The sequence below is a fragment of the Panthera onca genome, chromosome F1 (assembly GCF_046562875.1).
Source record: "Panthera onca isolate mPanOnc1 chromosome F1, mPanOnc1 haplotype 2, whole genome shotgun sequence".
Lineage (NCBI taxonomy): Eukaryota > Metazoa > Chordata > Mammalia > Carnivora > Felidae > Panthera > Panthera onca.
This window is the reverse complement of record NC_138355.1, coordinates 13,854,532-13,880,496: the sequence shown is the minus strand read 5'-3', so window position 1 is coordinate 13,880,496 and position 25,965 is coordinate 13,854,532. Positions and strand designations below refer to the sequence as shown.

The window sequence follows — 25,965 nt, the reverse complement described above, 5'->3', positions numbered from 1 at the left end:
CCCTGCTGCGCCGGCAGAGCCTCCCGTAGCCCAGCCCATAGGAGAACTAGAGAATAGGGAGGCTCAACCCGCGCCCAAGCCTAGTGGGGGCAAAGTCCAAGGGCCGCCGGACATACCCGTAGGCGGGCCCCACATGAGCCAGGACTCCGCCTTCCTGACTCCACCGTAGCTTTACCCTTACGGGAAAAAGGGCCTCCCGATGAGACGGGGAACCCCCGACTTCAATACTGGCCCTTCTCTACCAGTGACCTATATAACTGGAAAACCCAGAATGCCCGATTTTCTGACAACCCTAAAGATTTAATAAGTCTCTTAGGCAGCGTTATGTTTACCCACCAACCCACCTCAGCAGCTCCTCCGAATCCTGTTCACCACTGAGGAGCGAGAAAGAATTCAATTGGAAGCAAGAAAGCTGGTTCCTGGAGATGACGGCCAACCCACTGCTAACCTTGATCTCATTAATGCAGCTTTTCCCTTGACCCGACCCCCACAGGATGGCTGGGACTACAACACGGCAGAAGGTAGGGGACGGCTACGCATTTATCGCCAGACTCTAATGGCGGGTCTCCGGGCTGCTGCACGCAAGCCCACTAATTTGGCAAAAGTGTATTCAGTGATACAAGGTAAGACAGAGAGCCCTGCCGCTTATTTAGAAAGATTAATGGAAACCTTTAGACAGTATACCCCCATGAACCCCGAGGCCCCCGAAAATCAAGCTGCTGTTGTAATGGCCTTTGTAAATCAGGCAGCCACTGATATTAAAAAGAAACTCCAGAAACTAGAGGACCTGGAGGGAAAACAGATTCAGGACTTAGTCCACATTGCCCAGCGTGTCTTTAATAATAGAGAGACTCCAGAGGACAGGCAACTTAAAGCCACGTCATGATCAAAAACCGTGGCAGCCAAAAACCACACCCGCCCTCTTCACTCAAGATGCAGAATAGGGGGGACGGGGTTCGGATCCCCTCCCTGAACCTAGGGTAACGCTACAAGTGGAGGGGAACCCAGTTCAATTTCTAGCTGACACAGGAGCACAACATTCGGGCTTGATCAGGCCCCATGGAAAAATTTCTAAAAAATCTTCCTGGGTCCAAGGGGCTACCGGAATAAAAAAAAATATCCCTGGACCACCCAGAGGACTGTGGATCTAGGAAATGGAAAGGTCACCCATTCCTTCCTAGTCATCCCTGACAGCCCATGCCCCTTATTAGGAAGAGACTTACTCACTAAAATGGAGGCCCAAATTCATTTTACGCCAGGGGGCCCCCAAGTGACTGGCCCTCACAACCAGCCCATTACCACACTTACTCTAAGATTAGAAGATGAATATCAACTCCACCAGGGGCCACCCTCACAAAGTCAAAACATAGAGCCCTGGCTCCAACAGTTTCCAGGAGCATGGGCTGAAACCGGGGGTATGGGGTTGGCTAAACATCGCCCAGCTCTATTCATAGAGCTGAAACCGGGGGCAGATCCAGTTCGGGTCCGACAATACCCGATGTCAATGGAGGCCAGAAATGGCATCACGCCACATATCCGTCGCCTCCTAGACTTAGGCATCTTGCGTCCCTGCCATTCAGCCTGGAACACCCCCCTGCTGCCTGTACGAAAACCTAACAGTGCGGACTATCGTCCGGTACAAGATCTGAGAGAAGTTAACCGCCGAGTCATGGACATACACCCAACAGTACCCAACCCCTATACCCTCCTAAGTGCCCTCAGCCCAGAAAGACAATGGTATACTGTCCTTGATTTAAAAGATGCTTTTTTCAGCCTGCCTCTGGCCCCCAAAAGTCAAGAGCTCTTCGCCTTCGAGTGGTCCGATCCTGAGAGAGGCATAAATGGGCAACTGACCTGGACCCGGCTCCCCCAAGGATTTAAAAACTCACCCACCTTGTTCGATGAGGCACTTCACGAGGATCTGGGTGAGTACCGGAATCAAAACCCCAAAGTGACTCTCTTGCAGTACGTTGACGATCTTTTAATCGCCGCTGAGACTGCCGAAGCTTGCTTGCAAGGCACCAAAAATCTCCTCCGGACACTTGGTGCCCTGGGGTACCGGGCTTCAGCAAAGAAAGCCCAAATTTGCAGATCCGAGGTAACCTACTTGGGGTAAAGAAGACCTAAACTGGATCCAAAAATTACCTTTAACTCAGTGCCTTAACGGATGGTGGAGAGCAGCAGACTGTAGCATAATCAACCCAGAAGAAATGGGAAATAAAGTCTTATCCAAGATGCACCGAGCCACTCATATGGGCACAAGAAAAATGCAAGACTTAATAAGACATGCTAGGATCACCATTAAAGATTCCAGGACAAAAATTGAGCAGATAGTTACTAGCTGTAAAGCTTGTCAATTAACTAACGCCACCAACCACGGGAAAAACCCTGGCTCCAGAACCCGCGGAACCAGGCCGGGAACCTATTGGGAAGTAGACTTCACCGAGGCAAAGCCTGAAAAATATGGATATAAATATTTGTTAGTGTTTATAGATACCTTTTCAGGATGGACAGAGGCCTTCCCCACCAAGCATGAGACTGCGCAGGTAGTAGCAAAGAAAATGTTAGAAGACATCATGCCCAGGTACGGATTCCCTACCCTAATAGGATCAGACAACGGACCAGCATTCATTTCAAAGGTAATACAAAGGATAGCACAGTTTATTGGGGCTGATTGGAAACTACATTGTGCATATAGACCCCAAAGCTCAGGACAGGTAGAAAAAATGAATAAAACTCTAAAAGAGACCTTAACTAAATTGACCATGGAGACTGGCGCTAATTGGGTAGTCTTACTCCCCTACGCTCTGTTCAGGGTGCAGAACTCCCCTTACAAACTGGGATTAACCCCCTTTAAAATCATGTATGGAGTGCCCCCCCCCCCCATAATTCCCAACCTACAGTCTAATGTGTTAACTGAATTTGATGATCATAAACTTCTTATTTCCCTGAGGGAACTCCAGCACACCCACCAGGAAGTTTGGCCCAGATTGAGAGCCATTTATAAAAACGGGCCCCCTCCTGAGCCGCATCACTACCGACCCGGAGATTGGGTATACGTGCAGGGAACACAAGCAAGAGACCCTCCAACCACGGTGGAAGGGACCCTATATTGTGATCCTAACCACACCCACTGCTCTCAAAGTCGATAGGATTGCTACCTGGATCCATTACACCCACGCCCGACCAGCTGATCCCTTTGCGGTTCGAGAAGACTTCGTGCCGGAAGCCAACACCGCCTGGACGGTTGACCAGAGTAAGACCCATCCTTTAAAATTGACTCTGCGTCGAAAACCTGACCCCGAAAACCAGCTGAGACCAAAGGCCTGGGTGTCCCATACCAAGACTGTTGCAGCAGCTCTGGACCCACAATAATCGGAGGAACACTCATTAGCGTGCTCCTGTTCACCTCCTACGGACTCATAAGTATTGCAGGCAACCCCCACATACCCTATACTTTAACTTGGGAGGTTTCTAATTTAAAAACCCAGAAAGTCTATAATACTATCCTGCTCTCCGCTTTACTCGGGCCTCTGGCCATTCTACTTCTCGCTCTCATGTTAGGCCTCTGCATCATAAACAAAATTATTAATTTTATCCAAGACAGGTTCAATGCTGTACAATTAATGGTCTTACGAACTCAGTACCAACCGCTCGAGACATTACAAATAAAAAACTGAAGATCCAAGATTGGCTCTTTAGGCACAAGGAAAAGGGGGGAATGAAAGGAACAGCTTTAAATCCAAATGACAGCCCCGCCTTAGTTTAAAGCTAGGTTCTCTTTTCTACTTATTATGGATCTTTGATAAGAAATACAATTGCTGAGAAGTTTGTTTTGCTTGCTGTTTACTATGAGCATTGTGAGACCTTTCCTGATTGTAACCCACTGTAAAATGGGCTGTAAAACTTCCTAAATGTAGTCTGATATGTAATGGAATGAGTGATTGTATACAAACTAACCGGCATTTCTTGCTTCTGTAAACCTGCTTGCTTAGCACATTCCTCACCTACCCCCTTCCCCCTTTCTTCCTCTCGCCACAAGTAAAAACCTCCCCTGTGCTATTTGTCTCTGTCTATAAAAACGCTATACCAACCCTATTCGTGGCCTCTTGCGTCACCGGCGACGAGTGCGCAGAGGACCAGGTTCGAACCTGCAATAAACGACCCTTGCCGCTTGGCTTTGACTTACGACTCTGGTGGTCTTTTGTGGGAGGTTTTAGAACTTTGGGCATTACAGCAGGAAGAGCTGCCCCGGGGTTGCGAAAGAGAGGCTGGTTTTATACCGTGGAGATGGGGGAGCTAAAGCCAAGAGGAAGTTTCTTAAAGGGATTTCCATATGCTAAGGAAGATTCCCAGGATAGTGGAGGCCTAGCTATTTTCAAGCTAAGGTTGTTTTCCCCTCTAGCAAAGCGTTATCATTCAGTAGGGAGTTCCTGGAGTTTAGGCTCTTGAGAAGATATTTGTAAACTGAGGGCGACTCTAGCAGTTTAACCATTTGTTTTGTGTCCTTTCCTTTGTTCCTGGGCAGCCGGACGTGCCTGAGGAATGTTACACTTCTCCCACCTGGGGGCGGGGTCTCCCACCTGGGGGCGGGGTCTCCCACCTGGGGGCGGGGTCTTTGCCGGATGTCAGCTCCCTCATCAGTGGTATCTTACTGGTTTTAATTTGCATTTGCCTAATAGGTGATGATTTCGAGCATCTTTTCATACGCGTTTTTACCATCCGCAGCGTTTACCCATTTTCAGTTGGGTTATTGTGTTACAAGAGTTCTTTATGCATTCTAGATACAAGTCCTATGTCCTATATGTGTCTTGGAAATCTTTTCTCCCAGTCTGTGGCTTGTCTGTTGATACGCGTTAAGAGTGTCTTTCAAACAGTGGAAGTTTTTTATCGTAATTTTTTTTAACACCTGTTTGTTTTTGAGACACAGAGAGTGTGAGCCGGGGAGGGCAGAGAGAGAGGGAGACACAGAATCCGAAGCAGGCTCCGGGCTCTGAGCACAGAGGCTGGTGCGGGGCTCTAATCCACGAACCATATAGGATCTGAGCCAAAGTCGGACGCTTAACTGACTGAACCACCCAGGCGTGGACACACGCTACACACACACACACACACACACACGTGCGCGCACAAGTGAGGGAGGGGCAGAGAGGGAGAGAAAAACTTCGAGAAAAATGTCAGCACAGAGCCTAAGGCGGGGTGTCAGTACGGAGCCTGGTGTGGGGCTCGGAGCCGGTCGCGGGGCGCGAGCTCACAAACCATGAGATCTTGACCTGAGCTGAAACCAAGAATCAAAGAGTCAGATGCTTACCCGACTGAGCCACCCGAGTCCCCGCCTGCTAGGACTTTTCACGGGATTACACTAACTATAGATCAGTCCTGGGAGAACTGGCATATTAACATCTTGAGTCTTTCATTTTACAAATGTGGTATTTGTCTCCATTTACTCAGGACTTCCTTAATTTCTCTTATCCTAAGTTATTTGGGATTTCCCAGATACCTTTCTGTTATTGTTTTTTACTAGTTTTAATTCTACGTATAAGTTTTTTATGGCCCAGAATATTCTCTACCTCGGTGAATGTTCCCTAAACATTTGAAGACGGTGTGCATTATACTGTTATGTGAATTTCATGCCCACCTCCCCATGGTAGCGGGTCATGTTATCCATGTAGGATCCCGGGCCCGGGTTTTTCTGTCCCTCCTCTGACCTTGGAGGATATTGGCTTGTACTCCTCCTCGGCAGTAATGGTTCTTTGGCTGTGTCCGAAGGCAGAATATTTCCTACTCCCGCACAGGCAAATGGGTTTTGTCTTTATTCCTCCCCTGGAGGTGTTGGATTTTTGCCTGAGCCCCAGGGGTGATAGGATTTGCTGCGCCTCCCTGAGCAGCCTAAAGCTTTTGCATCTTCTGGAAACGGGTCTGGGGAAGTGGGCAGGGCTTCATACCTACCTATCCCTCGGCAGTAGCCAATTACGTCCCGAATGCTTGAACCAGCGACGAGGGAGGCGGGGGGGGGGCTTTCTGGTCTCCAGCCTGCCCCTGTGTTTCTTGTGAACACTTGGTATAGGCCACTGGGAAAGATCTTGTGTGGGGAGGTCCCCCGATTTGAAACTCTCAGCTATGCCAAATTCTTAAACTCCTTCAAGAACTTAACATTCTAGATTATCTTTAGCTGCTCATATAGTGGCCGCTTCCTTCTTGAGCACTCTTTCTAGAAGGAAATGGGTGCATATCCCATCTCCTGTTGGAGCGCTGATCACTCCCCGGGATTGTGTGCTCCGCCTCCCAACTTCAGCTCTCTGACACGCTCGAGGAAAGCTGGAATTTTGTAGATTATCCAGAAGTTTTTCCTTATGAGGTCACAGTCTCGAGACTTTCTACACCCTGTTCAGAAGCAGAACGGACTACCTCAACTAACGGTGATTTTGTTATTGTCTGCAATCAGTTATTATTTCCGTCATTATACTTATTAACATTTGTGAATTTGTAATTATTTCTGTTTTGTTTCCCCCACTTAACTTTAAGACCGTGCAAACATACACTCTGTCTCTTCATGATCGTAATCCCTCGCGCCGAGTGCTACGTTGCACACCAAGCCCTTAAAACTAAACAAAATGATACTTACGACAGATATTTCTTTTTTCAAAAATCATCAGCCCACCATACAGCAAACACTGGCTGATTAAAACATCCACAGAAGTACCGGGGGGCAGGGGAGGGCCGAGGAAGAGGAAGAACGAGGGCCCAAAAGCTAAACTGGGAGATTATATTCTCAACTATCTGCTGGATTTTCATTTATCATCTGCCCAGAGAATCTGGCTGTGATGCTGCCCAAGTTCAAAACAAAGCGCAAATGAGACAAGGATACCAAACCCTTCTTTCATGAAGCTTCGGGAACAACTGAAATAAATGAACTAGCAAAAAACATAGATCAGTAATTCCTCATTGTTTATTCTTTTCTTACAAAAGGACACTTGGAACAAATAAATACAAAATGGCATACGTCTTATTTAGCAATGGGCAAATACAGGTTTTTCTGGGTACTGTCCACAGAGATGAACTAAAGGAGCTTCCGGAAGTGCACTCATCCTATCAGCTTCCCACCCTCTGTTTTTAAAAAAAAAAAAAAAAAGTCAATTCTTTTCATTCCTCACAATTTTCAACAACGGAGTCTCAAAATAAGTAACCTAGCCCTGACTCAGAGACAAAGACATCTGATTCAAGGTCAGCACGTATATAATGACGTTGCCCCGAAACTTCAACTAATGAATATTGAGTTTTCATTTCTTGTATCTTGTGTGAATAAAGAGTTTATTCTGTTCAAATCTGCATGGCAAATAAAATACAACAGAAAGCTGAGTACAATATATACACTTTTCTGTCCTAAGAGAAAACATTAAATACAGGTATATTTAATATACAGTGAACATGCCATGTATTTTCTTGAAGCCAACAAAATCCCGATTTCCTATACCCTGCAGGTGATGCAGAAGGCAAACGAATACCAAAATCACTTCTGACAAAATGTAGCTGACAAAATTAGCTAGACGGTAATACAAATTCAATATTCAATGGATTTATTCATTCCACGGTTGCATGGAAAAGGAAGTAAAAAACGTCAAGTACAAGTAGAACCACACGTAAGAAAAAGCACCTATGGATGGAGGAGGGACAGCTCTGGGAGCCTGCCTGGGAGAGGCACACCTCGCTCAGGTGCTTCCAAGGACAGAACACCCTAGTTCGCCGAAACCCTAGGTTACTCAGTTCTGTGTCTGAAATCTTCTCTAAGACGTCAAAAGTCAGTTTAAACATAGAGGGGAGAGATTTTTTTTTAATCTGTGGGTAAAGATCATGAAAGTCTGACACTGATTTTCCTAAAAGGCAACTCACGACTCTCCAGAAGTACGAATAAACATCAAAAAGCCCAAAGTAAAGAGCTAGCAGTACATCAACATGCGTGGTCAGGAATCCCGTGAAACTCACAAGGTGCTGCGGTTCGGTGATTTCCACGAACCTCCTCCCGGGAGAAGACAGTGTTCCGTGACGGATGCGGATTGTGCCCACTGCTCACGAGACGCACACACATCGAGACTCGTGAGCTCCCACTTTGTGACAATTTAGAAATCCAAATTTGGCTCCAGAAAATATAAATCTGGAATAGGACTCTGCAGATAGACCATACAAGTAGCAGCTGAGTGGAACCTGCCTGCAACAATCCTGTATTTACTTTTTTTTTTTTTTCCTTTAAGGCTACAGAAAATCCGCACATAGACAAGGCGATTAATTCTCATAATAAAAATACCCCCTCCAAGGAGCTAAGGTCTCCAGTCAGATTCCATGGTGAGCAGACGTTGTGTGGCACATTCTATTCCACAGGTGCACTTTCTGGTGGGTCTGCAGGCTTAGGATCAATTCTTTCTGGGAACAGTAGCTTCTCACAAACTGCCTCCTTTATTGGTAAATACTGTGATATTTCGTTGGGTTCCGTGAAGAGGGAAGGTGAAACGTGCTGGGAGATACATAAATCGTATTAGTATATATTCAGTCACTGCACTGATACTTTTTGGCAATGCTTTGGTTCAAGCATGCATAAAGCATGACAATTCTAAAGTGAGTGGCAATCGACGTCTATGAGGACGTATAGGTGTTTCTAATGAGAACGGGTATCTCGTTACTGGATCATTCGGCCCTGTTACCGAATGACTTCCTCAAAGCTCACAGGGATAGATTATTTATAACGCTCCCACAGATGTATTAAGAATTTAATACATCTTAATCCAATCCCCTTTCCCTGCTGCTTTTGTACCTTGAAAGCACTAGCCTTCGGGTAGAGCTCCATACGGGGTCTACGCCAGACTCTTAAGTAACGTTTCTAACCCACGAACGTGCTCCCCCCAGAAGGAAACAAGCGCTAGGGGTGAAAAAGAATAACAAGTTTGCAGAAAGGTGGCACCTGGGAAACAACCCATTACAGAATCCTACAGACTTGGAGAAGCCCTTTACAAGTCCCAGAGGGGCAAGAAAATAAAGGACGTTAGGTGAAAACAAGTTGCGGTACAGAATTACCACACTTTAAGAAAAAAATCAGAAAAGCAGACTAGGTAGAAAGAAGTTACGGGGGGACGAGGCGCTAAGTGGAATGAACATCCAATTGGTAACAGTACCAGACCCACCGCCAACCAACTCTGGGTCTGTTTCTCCACCATAAAAAGTGGAAATTAGACTGGATGATGGTGCTGCTACCCATAACAACCCTGTCCTGGTATCTGGGGTGAATTCAGAGAAGTTACGCTCCAGGAGGCTTTATCTTATAGGTGGGCTTATTAGGTGAATCGCTAGATCTAGGGAGGCAGATGTGGCTGGAAATACACAAAATGAAACATTAAAAGTCAACTTCTAGAAACTGGTATTTAAACACCGTACCATTAAATTAGCAATTTTGCTCTCTCGTGATGTATATTCTCGTAACATGTAGGTCTTGTCCGCCTATGTGGAAAGATAAAAAAAAAGGTTGCAATAAATATTTCTATTGTTACCAAATAGTTTCTATTAAACAGAACCACCTATGACAACAGAACAGGTTGCAAAAGCAGCATAAAGTCTGATAAGAATATCTTATTCTGTAATGAGATAACTAATCTCACCAAGAATTCTGAATTATTGATTCCAATCTCTATAAATCACAGTGATAGCATATATAAACAGATTTGATAATTACCAACTAAGAGAAACACAGCCAAAGTTTTACTATGAAAGAAAGTATGTATATTTACAAATGAGATATGCAAGACATTTTAATATTACCGCATGTTTGGAACTATACCTTTTCCTTAAGCTATAGTTATCTACTTACATAACCAGGCTACTCTTATGTTTAAAAAAACAAAACGAAACAAAAGAAAGCTTTACCAAATTTTATTCTCTCCTATTTCCACAAAATTCTTGTCAAATTGCTTATTTAATAAAGCAAGTTTTTGGTACTTCAATTTTTCCCATTTATGACTTTTTACTTATGTATTTAAGTAGTCTCCATGCCCAACATGGGGCTTGAACTCACGACCCTGAGATTAAGAGTCCTCTGCTCTACTGCCTGAGCCAGCCAGGCACCCTCCATTTACAACTGTTTAAAATTAGGTGTTAGAGGGGCACCTGGTGGCTCAGTTAAGCATCTGACTTTGACTCAGGTCATGATCTCACAATATGTGAGTTCGAGCCCCGCGTTGAGCTCTGTGCTGACAGCTCAGAGCCTGCAGCCTGCTTCAGATTCTATGTCTCCCTCTCTCTCTCTCTCTCTCTCTCTCTCTCTGCCCCTCCCCTGCTTGCGCTCTGTCTCTCTCTCAAAAACAAATAAACATTAAAAAAACTTTTTTAATAAAATTAGGTTTTAAAAAGCAATGTATTACAATTTGTTTTTTGGTGAAACATTATTCAATAAAAGAAAAATCACATAAGATTAAACTCCCTTAAAGTTTTATCCTTTTTTTAATTTTAGAGAGAGAGTGCAAGCTGGGGCCTGGGGCAGAGGGAGAAAGAGAGAATTTCAAGCAGGCTCCACACTCAGTGCAGAGCCTGACATGGGGCTCGATCCCACGACCCTGGGATCATGACCTGAAGCTGAAATCAAGAGGCTCAACTGAGCCACCCAGGCACCCCAACTTTTATTCTTTTCTATCAATAAAAACACATTAATGCTTAAGGAAAGAAAAATTAGATGATATAAAAGTATAATATATAAGTACAGCTTCTATAGATAATACTATCTTTAACTTAGAAATCTCTACACAGAATCTTATATAGATTCATACTTGCTTTTTTTTCTTTTTTTTTTTTTAAATTTTTTTTTTTTTTAATTTTTTTAACGTTTATTTATTTTTGAGAAGAGAGAGACAGAGCATGAACGGGGGAGGGTCAGAGAGAGGGAGACACAGAATCTGAAACAGGCTCCAGGCTCTGAGCTGTCAGCACAGAACCCGACTCGGGGCTTGAACTCACGGACCGTGAAATCATGACCTGAGCCGAAGTCAGCCGCTTAACCGACTGAGCCACCCAGGCGCCCTGCTTTTTTCTTTTAAAAATTTTTAATGTTTATTTATTTTTGAGAGAGAGCACAAGTGGGGGAGGGGCAGAGAGAGGGGGGACAGAGGATCGGAAGCAGGCTCCGTGCTGACAGCAGCCAGACTGATGCAGGGCTTGAACTCACAAACCACGAGATCACAAGCTGAGCCGAGGTGGGACCCTCAACCAACCGAGCCACCCAGGGGCCCCCATACTTGCTTTTTAAAATTCAACACTGAGGGGCGCCTAGGTGGCTCAGCTGGTTAAGCGTCGAACTCTTGGATTTTGACTCAGGTCACGATCCCAGGGTTGTGAGACCAGCCCCACAACGGAACCTGCTCGGGATTCTCTCTTTCCTTCTGTCACTCCCCAGCTCGTGCATGCACGTGCACTCTCAAAAATAGATGAACGAATGTTTAAAATTCAACACTGAGATGCAGATCTTTACGTATCAGTTAAATATAACTTCTGCCATTCATGTTAATGGATCTATACTTTTCTACTATATGGATATAAATTAAACAATTTAAATCAGTGCCCATTCAGTGGGCGTTAAGCTCCTTCTCTCCTTTTTGCTATTATAAACAACAGCATTGCCATGAACATTTATATATATATATATATATGTATGTGTATATACATTTATATATAGATACACATACGTGTGTATATATATACATTATATATATTATATTATACATTATACATTACCTATATTACGTAATGTATATATGTACATATGTACATATGTGTATATACATATTATATATGTATAATATATATAATGTATATATACATAATGTATATATATGTATATACATATATATACTGTATATATATACTGTATATATAATGTATATATAATGTGTATATATGTATATATACATTACATATATATATAAATGTACAACTGCCTGATTAATATTTGCAGATTACTGTATAAGAATGATTTTAGGATAAATTCCTAAGAAATACTGTTGACTTAAAGCATAAGCATTTTTAAAACTTAGATTTCATCTTTTCTGAAGGAGAAAAATGCAGTCTATCTTTAGTACTTCGCTACCACTTATTAAAAGAAAAAGATCGCAAAAAAAAAAAAAAAAAAGAAAAAAGAAAAAGATCACAGTTACCATGTTATTTCAAGGAAAAAAACCCCACCCGTCTATAAGTGCAGGATTTGGGAAAACACCAATCCAACCTCACCCTACTGGGTACAAATCTCACTTCTGCCACCCAATAACTGTGTAACTTGGGTAAGTTACTTACTCTGTCTTTGCTGTAGTTGCCACAGTTATAAACAGCAATGATAACAGGACTTATTTCACAGGGTGGTTGTGAGAGTTCACTGTTCCTAGGACTGCCCAACTGGTACTGGTGTTCCCTTCGCTAAGTCACCATTCTACATGATCACAGATCTGAGGGTACAAATCCATTCCACAAGGACAGGCTGCTATAAGCTATTAGAAGACTTTTCATGCCTTCAATTTAAGCCTCCTCCTTTTTTTAACTTTTCTGAAAACCTGTATGTTAACAGTTCCTTCAGAGGTGAGTACAGAGCTTTCAAACTTTAGAACAACTATCAAAATGATTATGTAATACAAATTTCAGTAGGTCATGTAATTGTTGTTTTGTTTTCTTTGAAGTTTATTTGAGAGAGAGAGACCATGATCGGGAAAGGGGCAGAGAGAGAGGGAGACAGAGAATTCCAAACATGTTCTGTGCTGTCGGCACAGAGCTCGATGAGGGGCTCGATCCCACGAACCGCGAGATCATGACCTGAGCTGAAATCAAAAGTCAGACGCTTGACTAAATGAACCACTCAGGTGCCCCCTCGTGATTGGTATTTTTAATATCAAGACATTATATAAACAATACATATGATACACAAAGGTAAGAGTTAAGGGACAGGTTTGTTTTTTTTTTTAAGTTTATTTTGAGAGAGAGGGCGAGCAGGGGAGGGGCAGAGAGAGAGAGAAAGAGAATCCCAAGCAGAGTCTGCACTGTCAGCACAGAGCCCAATGCAGGGCTCGATCTCACGAACCTTGAGATAATGACCTGAGCCCAGATCAAGACCTGGATGCTTAACTGAGTCACCCAGGCACCCCAGGGACAGGTTTCTTAAACACAGCTTAAGTACACATGAAGTTTTTAAAAAAGCATCAGACATCCTCTACTGGGGAGGAACACTGGGGAGCGTCTTTCAGAAAACATTTTCAGCTACCAGAACTTTCAGAAAGGAAGATGTGATGCGGTCAATAGTGAACGTGGAACACCCAATCTTCAAGGTCAGAAGGACTGCCATAAATTATAAAGCATTATTTCATTTCAAATTCTCAGACAGACAGTGAAAGAACACGAACGAGCCCAACATCAACTAGTACATTCATTAAATAAGAAGAGATACCTCATGGTAAAGTCTTGTGTCATTCATTCTGATAAGTACTCCATCGATTCTCAAGAAAAATCGCAACAGCAGGAAAAAACTAGAAGGCATTACTCTCTGAAAAAAAAAAATAGTATGTTAATATTTTAATGAAAACTAAATGCTATTACTTTGCTGAGAAAATAAATTTTTTTAAAAGGCATCAGAGAAAAGCTGAATTAGCAGTATACAGAAATCTCTGAACTAAAGGTTCTTTGTCATAGCACCAACTTAGTCCTGTTCTATTCTATTCTATTCTATTCTATTCTATTCTATTCTATTCTATTCTAAATATCCTGGCTTCAGTTTCCTACAATAGAAAAATATTTTTTAGGTCAAAAGATAATTGAGGTTAAAAAGACTTAACACTTACCTAAGTAATATGAAAATTACAATGTTCACTTTAAAAACTGACAGTACTTGGGGCGCCTGGGTGGCTCAGTCGGGTTGGGCGTCCGACTTCGGCCCAGGCCATGATCCCACGGTTCGTGGGTTCGAGCCCCGCGTCGGGCCCTGTGCTGACAGCTCAGAGCCTGGAGCCTGAATTCTGTGTCTCCCTCTCTCTCTGCCCCTTCCCTACTCGCGCTCTGTCGCTCTCTCTCAAAAATAAGTAAACATTGAAAAAAAAATGTTAAAAACTGACAGTACTTACCATTAATGTCAACACCAGTAATACCAAAAGGAAAGAATAACCTATTTCTTTGTTTTTACTCATCTCTACTCACTTTACATTAAATAAAGGCGAGAACTTAAACGAAATGCTCTAATTCAGTGCAATCGATTAAGTATTATTTCATACTGCCGAAGACTGGTTTATCAGATCATTATAACATGTTCTTGGCATCTTTCGTCTATGCCACATCTACACATTTCTGTTTTCCAAGCGTAAACCAGGGAAAAAAGACAGAGACAGTGAGAGAGTAAGAAGGTGGGTCCTGGTGGCAGGGAGGGAGGGGTTGGATATTGTGGGGCCTTTGGATCTTTAAAAGGAATATGCTTGTGGGCACTTGGCTGTCTTAGTTGGTAAAGCATATGATTCTTGATCTTGGGGTCATGAGTTCAAGCCCCACATTGGGGGTAGAGATTACTAAAAATAAAATAAAATAAAATAAAATAAAATAAAATAAAATAAAATATAGACCATTTCTTAAAATACAATACAATAAAATAAAATATAGACCATTTCTTAAAAAAAAAAAAAAAAGCTTGACCATTTACTAAATAAACACTCGTCGTCTACTAAGTGTCCAGTTCTAACTATAAGTAGATCTTGGATTTATACAAAAAGATACAATCCCAGTGGTCAAGAAGTTTATCAAAGAGGGAAACAGAGAAAAAAAAAATGATGTGGTAGATATAGTAACAGAGGTATGCACAAGGTTCAATAAGCACTCAGAGAAAGTCCCGAAGTTGGCTGAAGAAAGTTAGAGAAGGCAACGGAAAGCTGACCATGGAAAGAAGAGCTGGGGGCGAGAAGGAGAATTCCAAAAAGAGGAAACAGCATGTATAACAAGTACCGAGGCACGGAATAGAAGATACACGCAGGGAACTGAGTGAGTTGTAGAAGCACAGGGCAACATTAATGAAGAGCGAAGAAATAACACGATAACCCACTAACAACAGTGGCTTTACTACCTAGAGAGTCACCAGCCACAGGCCAAGCTCTCCTGCCCTAGGACCTTTACGAGCCCTGTTCCCTGACCTAATGCCTACTGGCCTCAGATCTCGGTGTAAATATCACTTGTACACAGAAGCTTCTCCTACCATTCTATGACTACAGGCTTCTGTTATTCTCTCTCCATTCCCTTATAAACGAAAAGATTTGTAACTACAGCCGTTCATGTGTTAACTTGCTTAAAGCCCATCTGCCCCCACTTAGACCGCAGGCTCCATAACTGCAAACATCTTCTCTGGTCATCACTTTGTCCCTGCTGTCTAGACAAGCAGCGAGCACACGGTGGCTGCTCGTCAGCGACTCCCTGTAGGAAAGAGAGGCTGGAGCTCTCTTTGCCGGAGAAAAGGCCCACAGTCACACTGCCTTCGGGTGGGATTATCAGCAACAGACTTCAAAGCAAAACCCAGAATAAAGAAGGGCTGGAGGAAGAACCTGACCTAGACAAGTTGCTACGTCACAGCCAACTGACTGGGAAGCAGCGTTACTTGACAGAGCGCTCTTTGTAATTACTGGAAAGACTCACTGGCCACATTTCCCCACATTTCCAAGTGGGTTATCGACAGTTACACTGGGCACAACACAGGAAGCGAGCTGAAGTAACGTTTCAGGGCGGCGGAGGGCAGAGCAGGAGTCAGAAGACCCAAGTGCTCGTCCTAATTCCGCAATTTAACTGTGTATTTTAAGGCGGCAGTTCTCTCACAGGGGATGTTTGGAAATTTCTGAGGGTGTTTTTTGTCGTCACAATGATATTAGGCAGTTAAAGACCAGAGACGTTAGATGTTCTGTAACGCACAGGACCATCCTATACAACAAAGTCCAGCCCTGCACCCACAAAACTTCCAAAGATCTCTGCCATTCATGTGGGGAAAAAGATAACAATAGCAATAAACACAAACAAATACATACATACATAAATAAGCCAACAATTTATACTGACCTAACCTTAGACCCTAACTCCATTTTACATACAAATACAAAACACACTGAATTTCTGGGCACGCAATTACTTTGCAAAGCAAGGAAAGATTCTACTTTATTTCATTTGGAACTTTACTAAAGGGTTGTTCACCATTTTTGAAAAATTACATCACCAATGGCAGTCTTGATTGTGTTATCTGAGTCACTGACTGCTACCTGGCACCCCTATCAGCCTTCACTTGTAGCTGTCACATTCACAGTGATTCAATATGCAAATGTAAGTATAGGACTGCTTCATTATGACTTTAGTGCAGTCATATTATGCATATTTCATACGTACATACTGAAATACATCGTTTATTCTAAATCAGTTTCCTTTTATTTCTCTTTTATAATTAGGACACGATGTTGGTTTACTGGAAAGAAGGTGGGTTATAGTATCTATGAAATTCATTTCACAGTAGTAAAAGGGAGGGGGTGTTAAAAGTATTTGGTTAGGAAAAAAAAAAAAAAAAGGAGCAACGAGGGGAAGTAGGTTGAGAACCAGTAACTCAGATCAAGATCCTAAACCACCTAAAGTCTCCTTCATCTATAAAACTAGGGGGTGTGAAGAAACCGTTTCTTAGACCCTGTCTCCGTAAAACACGACCATTCTATAAGACTACTTCAACAAAAGCCACCTCAGCACAGGCTTTGTGGAATTTTTTGTACCACAGAGATGAGATACGTGCCTACCTGATATACTTGGATTCTTAGGTAAAACATGGAAGCAGAAGGTAGATCACATTCACTCCTGACTACTCAGAATGGAACTAACCACCCAATGGAAAAAAGACAGTCTCTTTAGCAAATGGTGCTGGGAGAACACCTGGACAGCAACAGGCCGAAGAAGGAAACTAGACCACTTTCTTACACCAGACACAAAAAGAAATTCAAAATGGATGAAAGACCTCAATCTGGGATACGAAGCCATCAAAATCCTACAGGAGAAAACAGGCAGCAACCGCTTTGAACTCGGCTACCACAACTGCTTACTTGACATGTCTCCAGAGGCAAGGGAAGTAAAAATGAACTATTGGGACCTCATCAAGATAAAAAGCTTCCGCACGGCAAAGGAAACAATCAACAAAACTGAAAGGCAACCAAGGGAATGGGAGAAGATATTTGCAAATGGCATATCAGAGAAAGGGTTAGTATCTAAAATCTGTACACAACTTAGCAAACTCAACACCCAAAAAAAACAAATAATCCAGTGAAGAAATGGGCAGGAGACATGAATAGACACTGTTCCCAAGAAGACATCCAGATGGCCAACAGACACATGAAAAGATGCTCAACGTCACTCATCATCAGGGAAATACAAATCAAAACCACAATGGGATACCCCCTCATACCTGTCAGAATGGCTAAAATTAGCAACTCAGGAAACAACAGATGTTGACGAGGATGCAGAAAAAAGGGAACCCTTTTGCACTGTTGGTGGGAATGCAAACTTTGTGCAGCCACTCTGGAAAACAGTATGGAGGTTCCTCAAAAAATTAAAAATAGAACTACTCTACAACCCAGCAATTACACTACTAGGCATTTATCCAAAGGATACAAAAATGCTGATTCAAAGGGGCACATGCACCCCAATGTTTATAGCAGCACTGTCAACAATAGCCAAAGTATGGAAAGAGCCCAAATGTCCATATACTGATGAATGGATAAAGAAGATGTGGCATACAATGGAATACTACTTGGTGATAAAACAGAATGAAATCTTGCCATTTGCAACAATGCGGATGGAACCAGAGGATATTATGCTAAGTGACGTAAGTCGGCCAGAGGAAGACAAATATCATATGATTTCCCTCATATGAAATTTGAGAAACTCACCAGGTGAACACAGGGGAAGGGAAGGAAAAGTAAGATAAAAACAGAGAGGGAGGCGAACTATAAGAGACTCTTAAATACGGAGAACAGACTGAGGGTTGCTGGAAGGTGTTGGGTGGGAGGATGGGTTAAATGGGTGATGGGCATGAAGGAGGGCATTTGTTGGGATGAGCACTGGGTGTCTTATATAAGAGATGAATCACTGGGTTCTAATCCTGAAGCCAACACTACACTGTATGTTAAATGCATTAAATGAATTAAAAAAAAAAAAAAAGAATGGAACTAACCATTAGCTGGTTACATAACATCACTGCCAGTATTTGGGAGATAGGAAATGTATTTTCTCTGAAAGTTAAAACCTTGCGTATTAGCATGAAAATAGCTTTTCTTTAGATCTTAAGAGTAGTCCTATAAACTATAAATCATACCAAGGACAGTAGATTATAACACAAAATCCTAGCCTAAAAACATAGCTGAAAGAAGCTACCTTAGAAACACAAAACAAAAATTAATTCCTAGAATACCTCATAATTAGATATAGGTAATGCCACCCACACAAAATTATCAAAACTCATAATAAACTCACTGAACTAAATCGAAAAACCTCATGGTGCACAGAGCTCCACTCTTTCTCCCTGGGGAACTGTGTCACAAGGAAACCATTATTATTTTTTGAATTAAAATGGTCTAGGTTTAGAATTTAAATTTTAAGATGGTAAAAATACTTCAAAACCTGAAACAAACTAAGTAAGTTAAAAGCAACTTAAAAGGCTCCATCCAACAATAACAGGAATCTAAAGTTACTTTGGGGGCGCCTGGGTGGCTCAGTGAGTTAAGCGTCTGACTTCAGCTCGGGTCATGATCTCATGGTTCGTTGAGTTTGAGCCCCTTAGCAGTCGGGCCCTGTCCTGACAGCTCAGAGCCTGGAGCCTGCTTCAGGTCCTATGTCTCCCCCTCTCTCTGCCACCCCCGGCTCGTGCTCTCTTTCGCAAAAATAAATAGACGTTAAAAAAAAATTTAAAGGGGCGCCTGGGGCTCAGTCGGTTAAGCAGCCAATTCTTGACTTCAGCTCAGGACATGATCTCCTAGTGAGTGAGCTCGAGCCCCACATCAGGCTCTGCACTGACAGAATGGAGCCTGCTTGGGATTTTCTCTTTCTGCCCCTCCCCTGCTTGCACTCTCTCAAAATAAATAAACTTAAAAAAATTTTTTTAAATAAGTAAGTTACTTTGTTTATGTAAGTAGTTTCCACATTACAGTATCATTTCTTTACAGGGTGCTTTATAATTATTATAGAAACCAAGAAACCAAGAAATCAAGCATTCATAAGCAATTAGCTTCACAAATTCTAAAATAAGAACTTTTTAGTAGTTTTCTGGCCAAGATTAAAATACCAAGTGGGGCTCGAACCCATGGACCATGAGATCATGACCTGAGCCAAAGCCGGATGTTCAACAGACTGAGCCACCCAGGCGCCCCCTTTATGATGTTCTTAATAAATAACATTCTTTTCTCTAGCTTACTTTATTGTAAGAATACGGTATATAATATATATAACGTACAAAAAATGTGTAATCAACTGTTAACGTTATCAGTAAGACTTCCAGTCAACAGTAGGCTATTAGAAGTTAAGTTTTTGGGGAATTAAAAGTGACACAACGAGGGGGCGCCTGGGTGGCTCAGTCGGTTAAGTGGCTGACTTTGGCTCAGGTCGATCTCATGGTCCGTGAGTTCGAGCCCCGAGTCGGGCTCTGTGCTGACAGCTCGGAGCCTGGAGCCTGTTTCAGATTCTGTGTCTCCCTCTCTCTGTTCCTCCCCCGTTCATGCTCCATCTCTCTCTCTCTCTCCTTCAAAAAAATAAAAATAAAAACATAAAAAAAAAAAAGTTACACAACGATTTTCAACTGTGGACAGAGGGTTGCTGGTTGCCCTAATTCCCTCACTATTCGAGAGTCAACAGTATATTCCATACCCACAGTCAAACACCTAGCCATAAGGAAAGATATAAGGTAATCCTTAAACATTTACGCTTATTTTTAGAAGTTCCTTGGAGAGCTCTGTTAAAACTAAAAATGATCTGAGACGGTTCAGATTTTATTTGAGAGCAACTGGGAAACACATAGACTTTAAATCAGAAAAAGTTCTATGTCAAAAAGGCCAGGAGAAGGGCATCGAGTGAGCTTTATGTGCAAAGTACCTAGCAAGGGCTCTGGAAATGATCGTCACACTTGGCCACACTTTGTCACACTTTGTTCTACATTTCATCACACTTCGTTCTCAGGCCTTTTCTGACCTCTTCTCTCCATTCCCACGTGCGTCTACCCAACTTTCCAGTCAGATAGCTAAGGGTACCACGGTCAGACAAGAAATATTCTTTGTCCCATAGTGCAGAGACAACTAAATCTCTAATCTGTTTAGGTAATTCTGATAAAAGTCCAGGTTTGGGAATCACTGGATGAGAGGTAAGCTTATCTACACGCAGACCCCCTTTCCTCCCATCACCACAGAAGCATCTCTCCTGTCTAAGGCTAATCCTCCCTCCCACGATCTGGATCCTAGAAGATTATGAGCAAAGACAAACTGATCCACTGTGTGACTGATCTTAGGCAAGTTACTTAATATCTCTGACCCTCCGTTTCCTCTCACTGAGCAGAATTTTCTGGGGGATTAAATGAGATGATATAAATAAGCTATATGTGAAATAATAGAAAATACATATATAGGTCTCTGCTTCTAGTTCCTGACAGAGGGCCTCTTAAACCCTTATAAATTTCTAAGTGAGAAGGGCACTTAGGAACATCTTCGGTTCTAATGAGGCGATTCTGGGGGGGCTCCTGGGTGGGGGCTGGTCCCCAGAAAGACCAGGCCATGATTAGAAGCTTGGAATTTCCAGCTCCACCCCTCATTTTCCAGAGAGAAGAGAGGGGTCGGAAACGGGAGTTAATAATTGATCATGCCTTGTGAGGGAGCCTCCATAAAATCCTAGTAGGATGGGGTTCAGAGACTTTCCAGGTTGGTGAACACATCTATATACTAGGAGGGTAATGCACCCCAACTCCAAGGGGGCAGAACTCCTGCACCTGGGACCATCCCACACTTCCCCCTATATCTCTCTCATCCGGGTGTTCATCCATACCTCTGTTACCATACCCTTTAATAAACTGGTGAGCATAAGACAAAGAATATTTCTTGTCTGACTATCCATAGTACATTTGGCTACGTTCCCCTGAGGTCTACGAGCTGTTGTCGCAAATAATTAAATCCAAGGAGAGGAGGTCACGGGAACCTCCAATTTGTAGCCAAGATGGACAGAAGTTGTGGGGAACGTAGGGACCTATGACCCCTGGTGGCTGGCGCCGAAGACGCAGGGCGAGGGATGGCAGTCTTGTGGGCTTGAGCCCTTAACCTAGGAGATCTGACACCATCCCCAAGTCGATAGTGAGGCCAGTGTCCCAGAATTTTGGGTGTCGGTAAAAGTACCACACATCTGATGTCGGAAACATTTTGAGCGTTGAGAGTAAAGGAGAGACATAGGAGGAGAAGACTGGAGTTCTTCCAACCCAGGGTCTCACAGTAAATTTTTCCTCCCGGTAAAGGCTCAAAGCCTTCCTCTTCCCTCCCCTCTTCCTCCTCCTCCAAAACCTCACACCATTCATTTTCTCCCCTCTCTACAAGGGACTGCTTCCTGTGAGCACCTGATCAACGCTAGTCTTCCCCATGTTAAAAAAGCAAAAAGCACATGCTCACGCACACCTGTCAACCGCGTGTCCTCTCTTAGGCGTGTCCCTGTGTCTTCTCCATCTAGGAAGCTTTTTGGAAGTCTGGTCTACTCTGTCTCCACCTCCACATCTTTCCTTTACTTCCTAACCATGTAACTTAAACTGCACTTGCAGAGGTGAATCCCGGTATCTTAGTTGCTATAACCAATAAGTTTTTTAGTCTGGTGGACACCATCACATTCTAAGATCTCCTTACAGCACGACGCTGCCCCTTCACGTCCTTCTTCTTGCAAAGCTGTGCCTCCTTAGCTTCCCAGGCACCACGTTCCTGGTTTCTCACCCGCATTTATATTTACCAGGCTAGTCTGTGCTTAGAGAAGCAACTTCATTTATCCACACCGCACTGCTGGGAACTATGGCATTTATTTAGGGCAATATGTGTTTCACTGTCAGAAAGAAACGCTATCCGAATGAAATTCTTCCAGGCATCCTTAAAATGCAACCCTATCCCACGTCACTTTTAAAAGTAACACGAGGTAAAAGAAAGAACGTGATAGGATGACACTTCTCTTCAGTTATCTAATGCTAGAATAACGATATAGACGAGATAGCACAAGGAAAACTTTGTTGCTAATTAGTTTCATGACCTTAGGTAAATGAACCCTTTGGGCCTTGTCTATAAAATACAGAAGCTAGACTAAGTGATTCTCTACCAATTCATCGTAATTCCAAAATGCTATGGTTGTACAGAAAAACGTGGCTTTAAAATATATTGCTGTTTTGATTTGTCGTGGACAAAACAATAATTTCAATCCCAACACCGACAACCATTATGCTCCACGAGCTATTTCTAACATTTTTTTTTTAATGTTTATTTATGTTTGAGAGATAGAGAGACAGAGTGCGAGCAGGGGAGGGGCAGAGAGAGAGGGGGAGACACAGAATTTGAAGCAGGCTCCCGGCTCTGGGCTGTCAGCACAGAGCCCGACATGGGGCTCGAATCCACGATCGGTGAGATCGTGACCTGAGCAAACGTCGGGACGCCCAACCGAGCCACCCAGGTGCCCCATCTAAGAGCTATTTCTGATGCTAGGGTCCTGTCTTTGAGAGACCTTCTAGTAAGTTCTATACTTGAGGGGTTAAGAAAAAGTGCTCCTGGGGGTCTGGAAGAGGAATACTGAAGTCTTCCCCAGGGGAGCTGTGGTGCATCTTACAGAGGAGGTGACATTTTGGCTGGGCCTTGAGGGATAAGGCACGTAACACAAAGTTTCAGTAGAAGATGTCCCATGAAGTGTTAGAAACACAGTTCTGACCTAATAGTAAACACATGAGTCAATGCGAATGAGCTATTTATTACCCTTCTTAAACACGTTCCACCGACAACACTGTAAACGGAAGTACCTTCCACTGATAGAAGAGAGTACAAACGGAGAAGGGGGTTTTACACTTGTCGTTTCTGTCACCTCTGTGCTGGCGAAGGACGTGCAGTTTCTGGAGCACCCAAATTCTGACCCCCCCCCCCCCCCCCGCCAAGGTGCCGTCTGCAGATCCTTTCGATATAATTTTTAACTCAAGAGTGAAAATTAATCCATAATTTTCATTCTAATTAAATAATCAGCAAAAAAAAAAAACACAAAACTACAAAGCAGTCAGGCAGCTCTTGAAAGAAAATGTTCTACCAAAGCCTTAGGAATATACTAAGATTTTATGAACTTTATAATGGATAGTAAGACGTACTCTAGACCCCCGTGATACTTTACATGATATCATGTTAAGACACTGTGATTCTAAGTGAGCTTTATATCTCTAACCAATGGGAAGAATGGAAGAAAGAAGTTAATTTAGTTTTACTTAATTTATTATTATTATTATTTATTTGAGAGAGAGAGAGAGAGAGAGAGTGCTGCATGTGGGGTGGGGAGGGCAGAAGAAGAGAGAGAGAGAGAATCTCAAGCAGGCTCAACACTCAGCGCGGAGCCCAATGGGGGGCTCGATCCCAAGACCCTGGGATCGTGCCCTGAGCTGAAATCAAGAGTTGGACGCTCAACGGACTGAGCCACCCAAGCGCCCCTGGAAGAAAGACGTTCATTTTATAATACTCACAATTTTCACACTCAGGCTTGAAACTCCATGATCATGAAGTTCATCCTCAAACAGGAGAACTTCTTCAAAAAACTTAATCTGTTCTCTGGCTTTCAGTTTCTCCGTATCTATATGGTCTGTTGTAGGTACGACCTGAAAGAAAAAATTTCGGAAGGAACACATGAAAATTGAAGGAGCTGGAGACACAGGAGAACAGTCTTCCCACCGGTCTTTTCTGCATGGCCAAAGCACACAGCTCTACACCTGGGTGTCCTCAGTAGACACAAAAGATGAGGTATGTGCCTTGTCCCTCAAACGCTGACAACACTACAGGTGGCTGATACTGTAGCCTTACAAGACAGAGTCAAAATTCTTCAGCTTTCATATAAGTCAAGTTAAAATCAAGTGTTCTTGGGGCGCCTGGGTGGCTCAGTTGGTTAAGCTCAGGTCATGATCTCGCGGTCCGTGAGTTCGAGCCCCACGTCGGGCTCTGTGCTGACAGCTCGGAGCCTGGAGCCTGCTTCGGATTCTGTCTCTCCCTCTCTCTCTGACCCTCCCCCGTTCATGCTCTGTCTCTCTGTGTCTCAAAAATAAATAAACATTAAAAAAATTTTTTTTTTAAAAAATCAAGTGTTCAGTTGTGATTATGAGAAAAATCAATCCTCTGAACATTAGTCAGCGTGATGGACGACTGCTATCATAGACACCCAGAGCGGTTTTGTGCGGTGAAAGTCTACCTGGAAAAAACATCAGTATGGAACTTACAAAAAATTCCCATTAGAGTCTTGCTATGTATTTTAGATTCGCAGCCTAGCTCCCCCAAGCCTACAAAACAGTGTTTTAAATACTGAGGTAAATTAAGAACTTTCCGAGAAATTCTGAGGGAAGAACTCCTAGCATTCTGGGCTTCTGAGGATGCTGGCCAGTTTTTCACTGTGTTATTTTGCAGCTCACAGACACACAGATTCACAACCCAACAAGAGCGTCACCAATGCTAATAAGGCAGGTCCTATCGGTAGCTCACTAAATCGGTAGCTCACATCATTCTTTACTCCATCCAATTTCACTACAAAATGTTGAGCTTTTCCATTCTTTGACATAGTTGTATCATAAATTAACACAACGGGGGCGCCTGGGTGGCTCAGTCAGTTAAGCGTCCGACTTCGGCTCAGGTCATGATCTCGCAGTCTGTGAGTTTGAGCCCCGCGTCGGGTTCTGTGCTGAGAGCTCAGAGCCTGGAGCCTGCTTCGGATTCTGTGTCTCCCTCTCTCTGCCCCTTCCCCGCTCATGCTCTGTCTCTCTCTGTCTCTCAAAAATGAATAAACGTTAAAAAAATTTTTTTTAAATATTTGGAAGAGAAAATAATTAGATAAAACATGGGTTAAGGATATTGATTATATTTAATTTATCTATACTATCTTCTTCATTTACAAGGACAAATATATATATTTTTTTTTTTTTTTTTTTTAATTTTTAACGTTTATTTATTTTTGAGACAGAGAGAGAGACAGAGCATGAACGGGGAGGGTCAGAGAGAGGGAGACACAGAATCCGAAACAGGCTCCAGGCTCTGAGCTGTCAGCACAGAGCCCGACGTGGGGCTCGAACTCACGGACCGCGAGATCATGACCTGAGCCGAAGTCGGCCGCTTAACCGACTGAGCCACCCAGGCGCCCCAAGGACAAATATATTTAAAACACATTTGCTCTTTCTCTTTTCTCTTTCTCAACTCTTTTCATGTTCTCACTAAACTCAGGCATCTGAAAAGGGGAAAAAAACCAAAACCAACAGCTAAATTTAAAATGTAACAAGTACTTCTGACTCCTAGTATTGTCAGAATGAGTAACCCAGACAAACCCTCTTGCTTAAAAGCTGGACGAAGAAACAAAAATTTCTGAAAAGCATCAAACGGTCAAGATCCTGAAGAATTCCTGAACTGAGATCTGCCAAGAGCACTGGAACCCAGAAAAAGTGAAAGTGAGCCTGTAGTTGGCTGGCTTTGGCCTTGACGCATCTGTAATGGCCGCTCCAGGGGAGAGGCTGGGGTCTGCTAGTTCCTGGCCCCATCACTGCTCAGTGCTAAGGACAGGGACGTTGGAGATTTCCCCGCGCCCCTCCTGAATTGGGGATGGCACCCTAGGGGGCCACACTGGTGTCACAGCTTATGTTACAGGCCCAGAAACCTCAAACACGGGTCCCAGACCAGAGGTTAGCAAATT

General features: G+C 43.2%; 1 protein-coding gene across 1 annotated transcript in view; it reads right to left on the bottom strand.

Annotated features, from left to right (window-relative positions):
* Window positions 1-6,931: 6,931 nt before the first annotated feature.
* TIPRL (TOR signaling pathway regulator) overlaps window positions 6,932-25,965 on the bottom strand; it is a 32,467-nt gene continuing 13,433 nt past the window's right edge. Inside the window, exons 4-7 of the mRNA XM_060643437.3 lie at window positions 23,768-23,899; window positions 13,460-13,555; window positions 9,424-9,486; window positions 6,932-8,509 (exon numbers count right to left, since the gene is read on the bottom strand). Coding sequence (XP_060499420.1) covers window positions 8,366-8,509; window positions 9,424-9,486; window positions 13,460-13,555; window positions 23,768-23,899 — 435 coding nt within the window. The 3' untranslated portion in view covers window positions 6,932-8,365. The remainder of the gene's footprint in view (window positions 8,510-9,423; window positions 9,487-13,459; window positions 13,556-23,767; window positions 23,900-25,965) is intronic.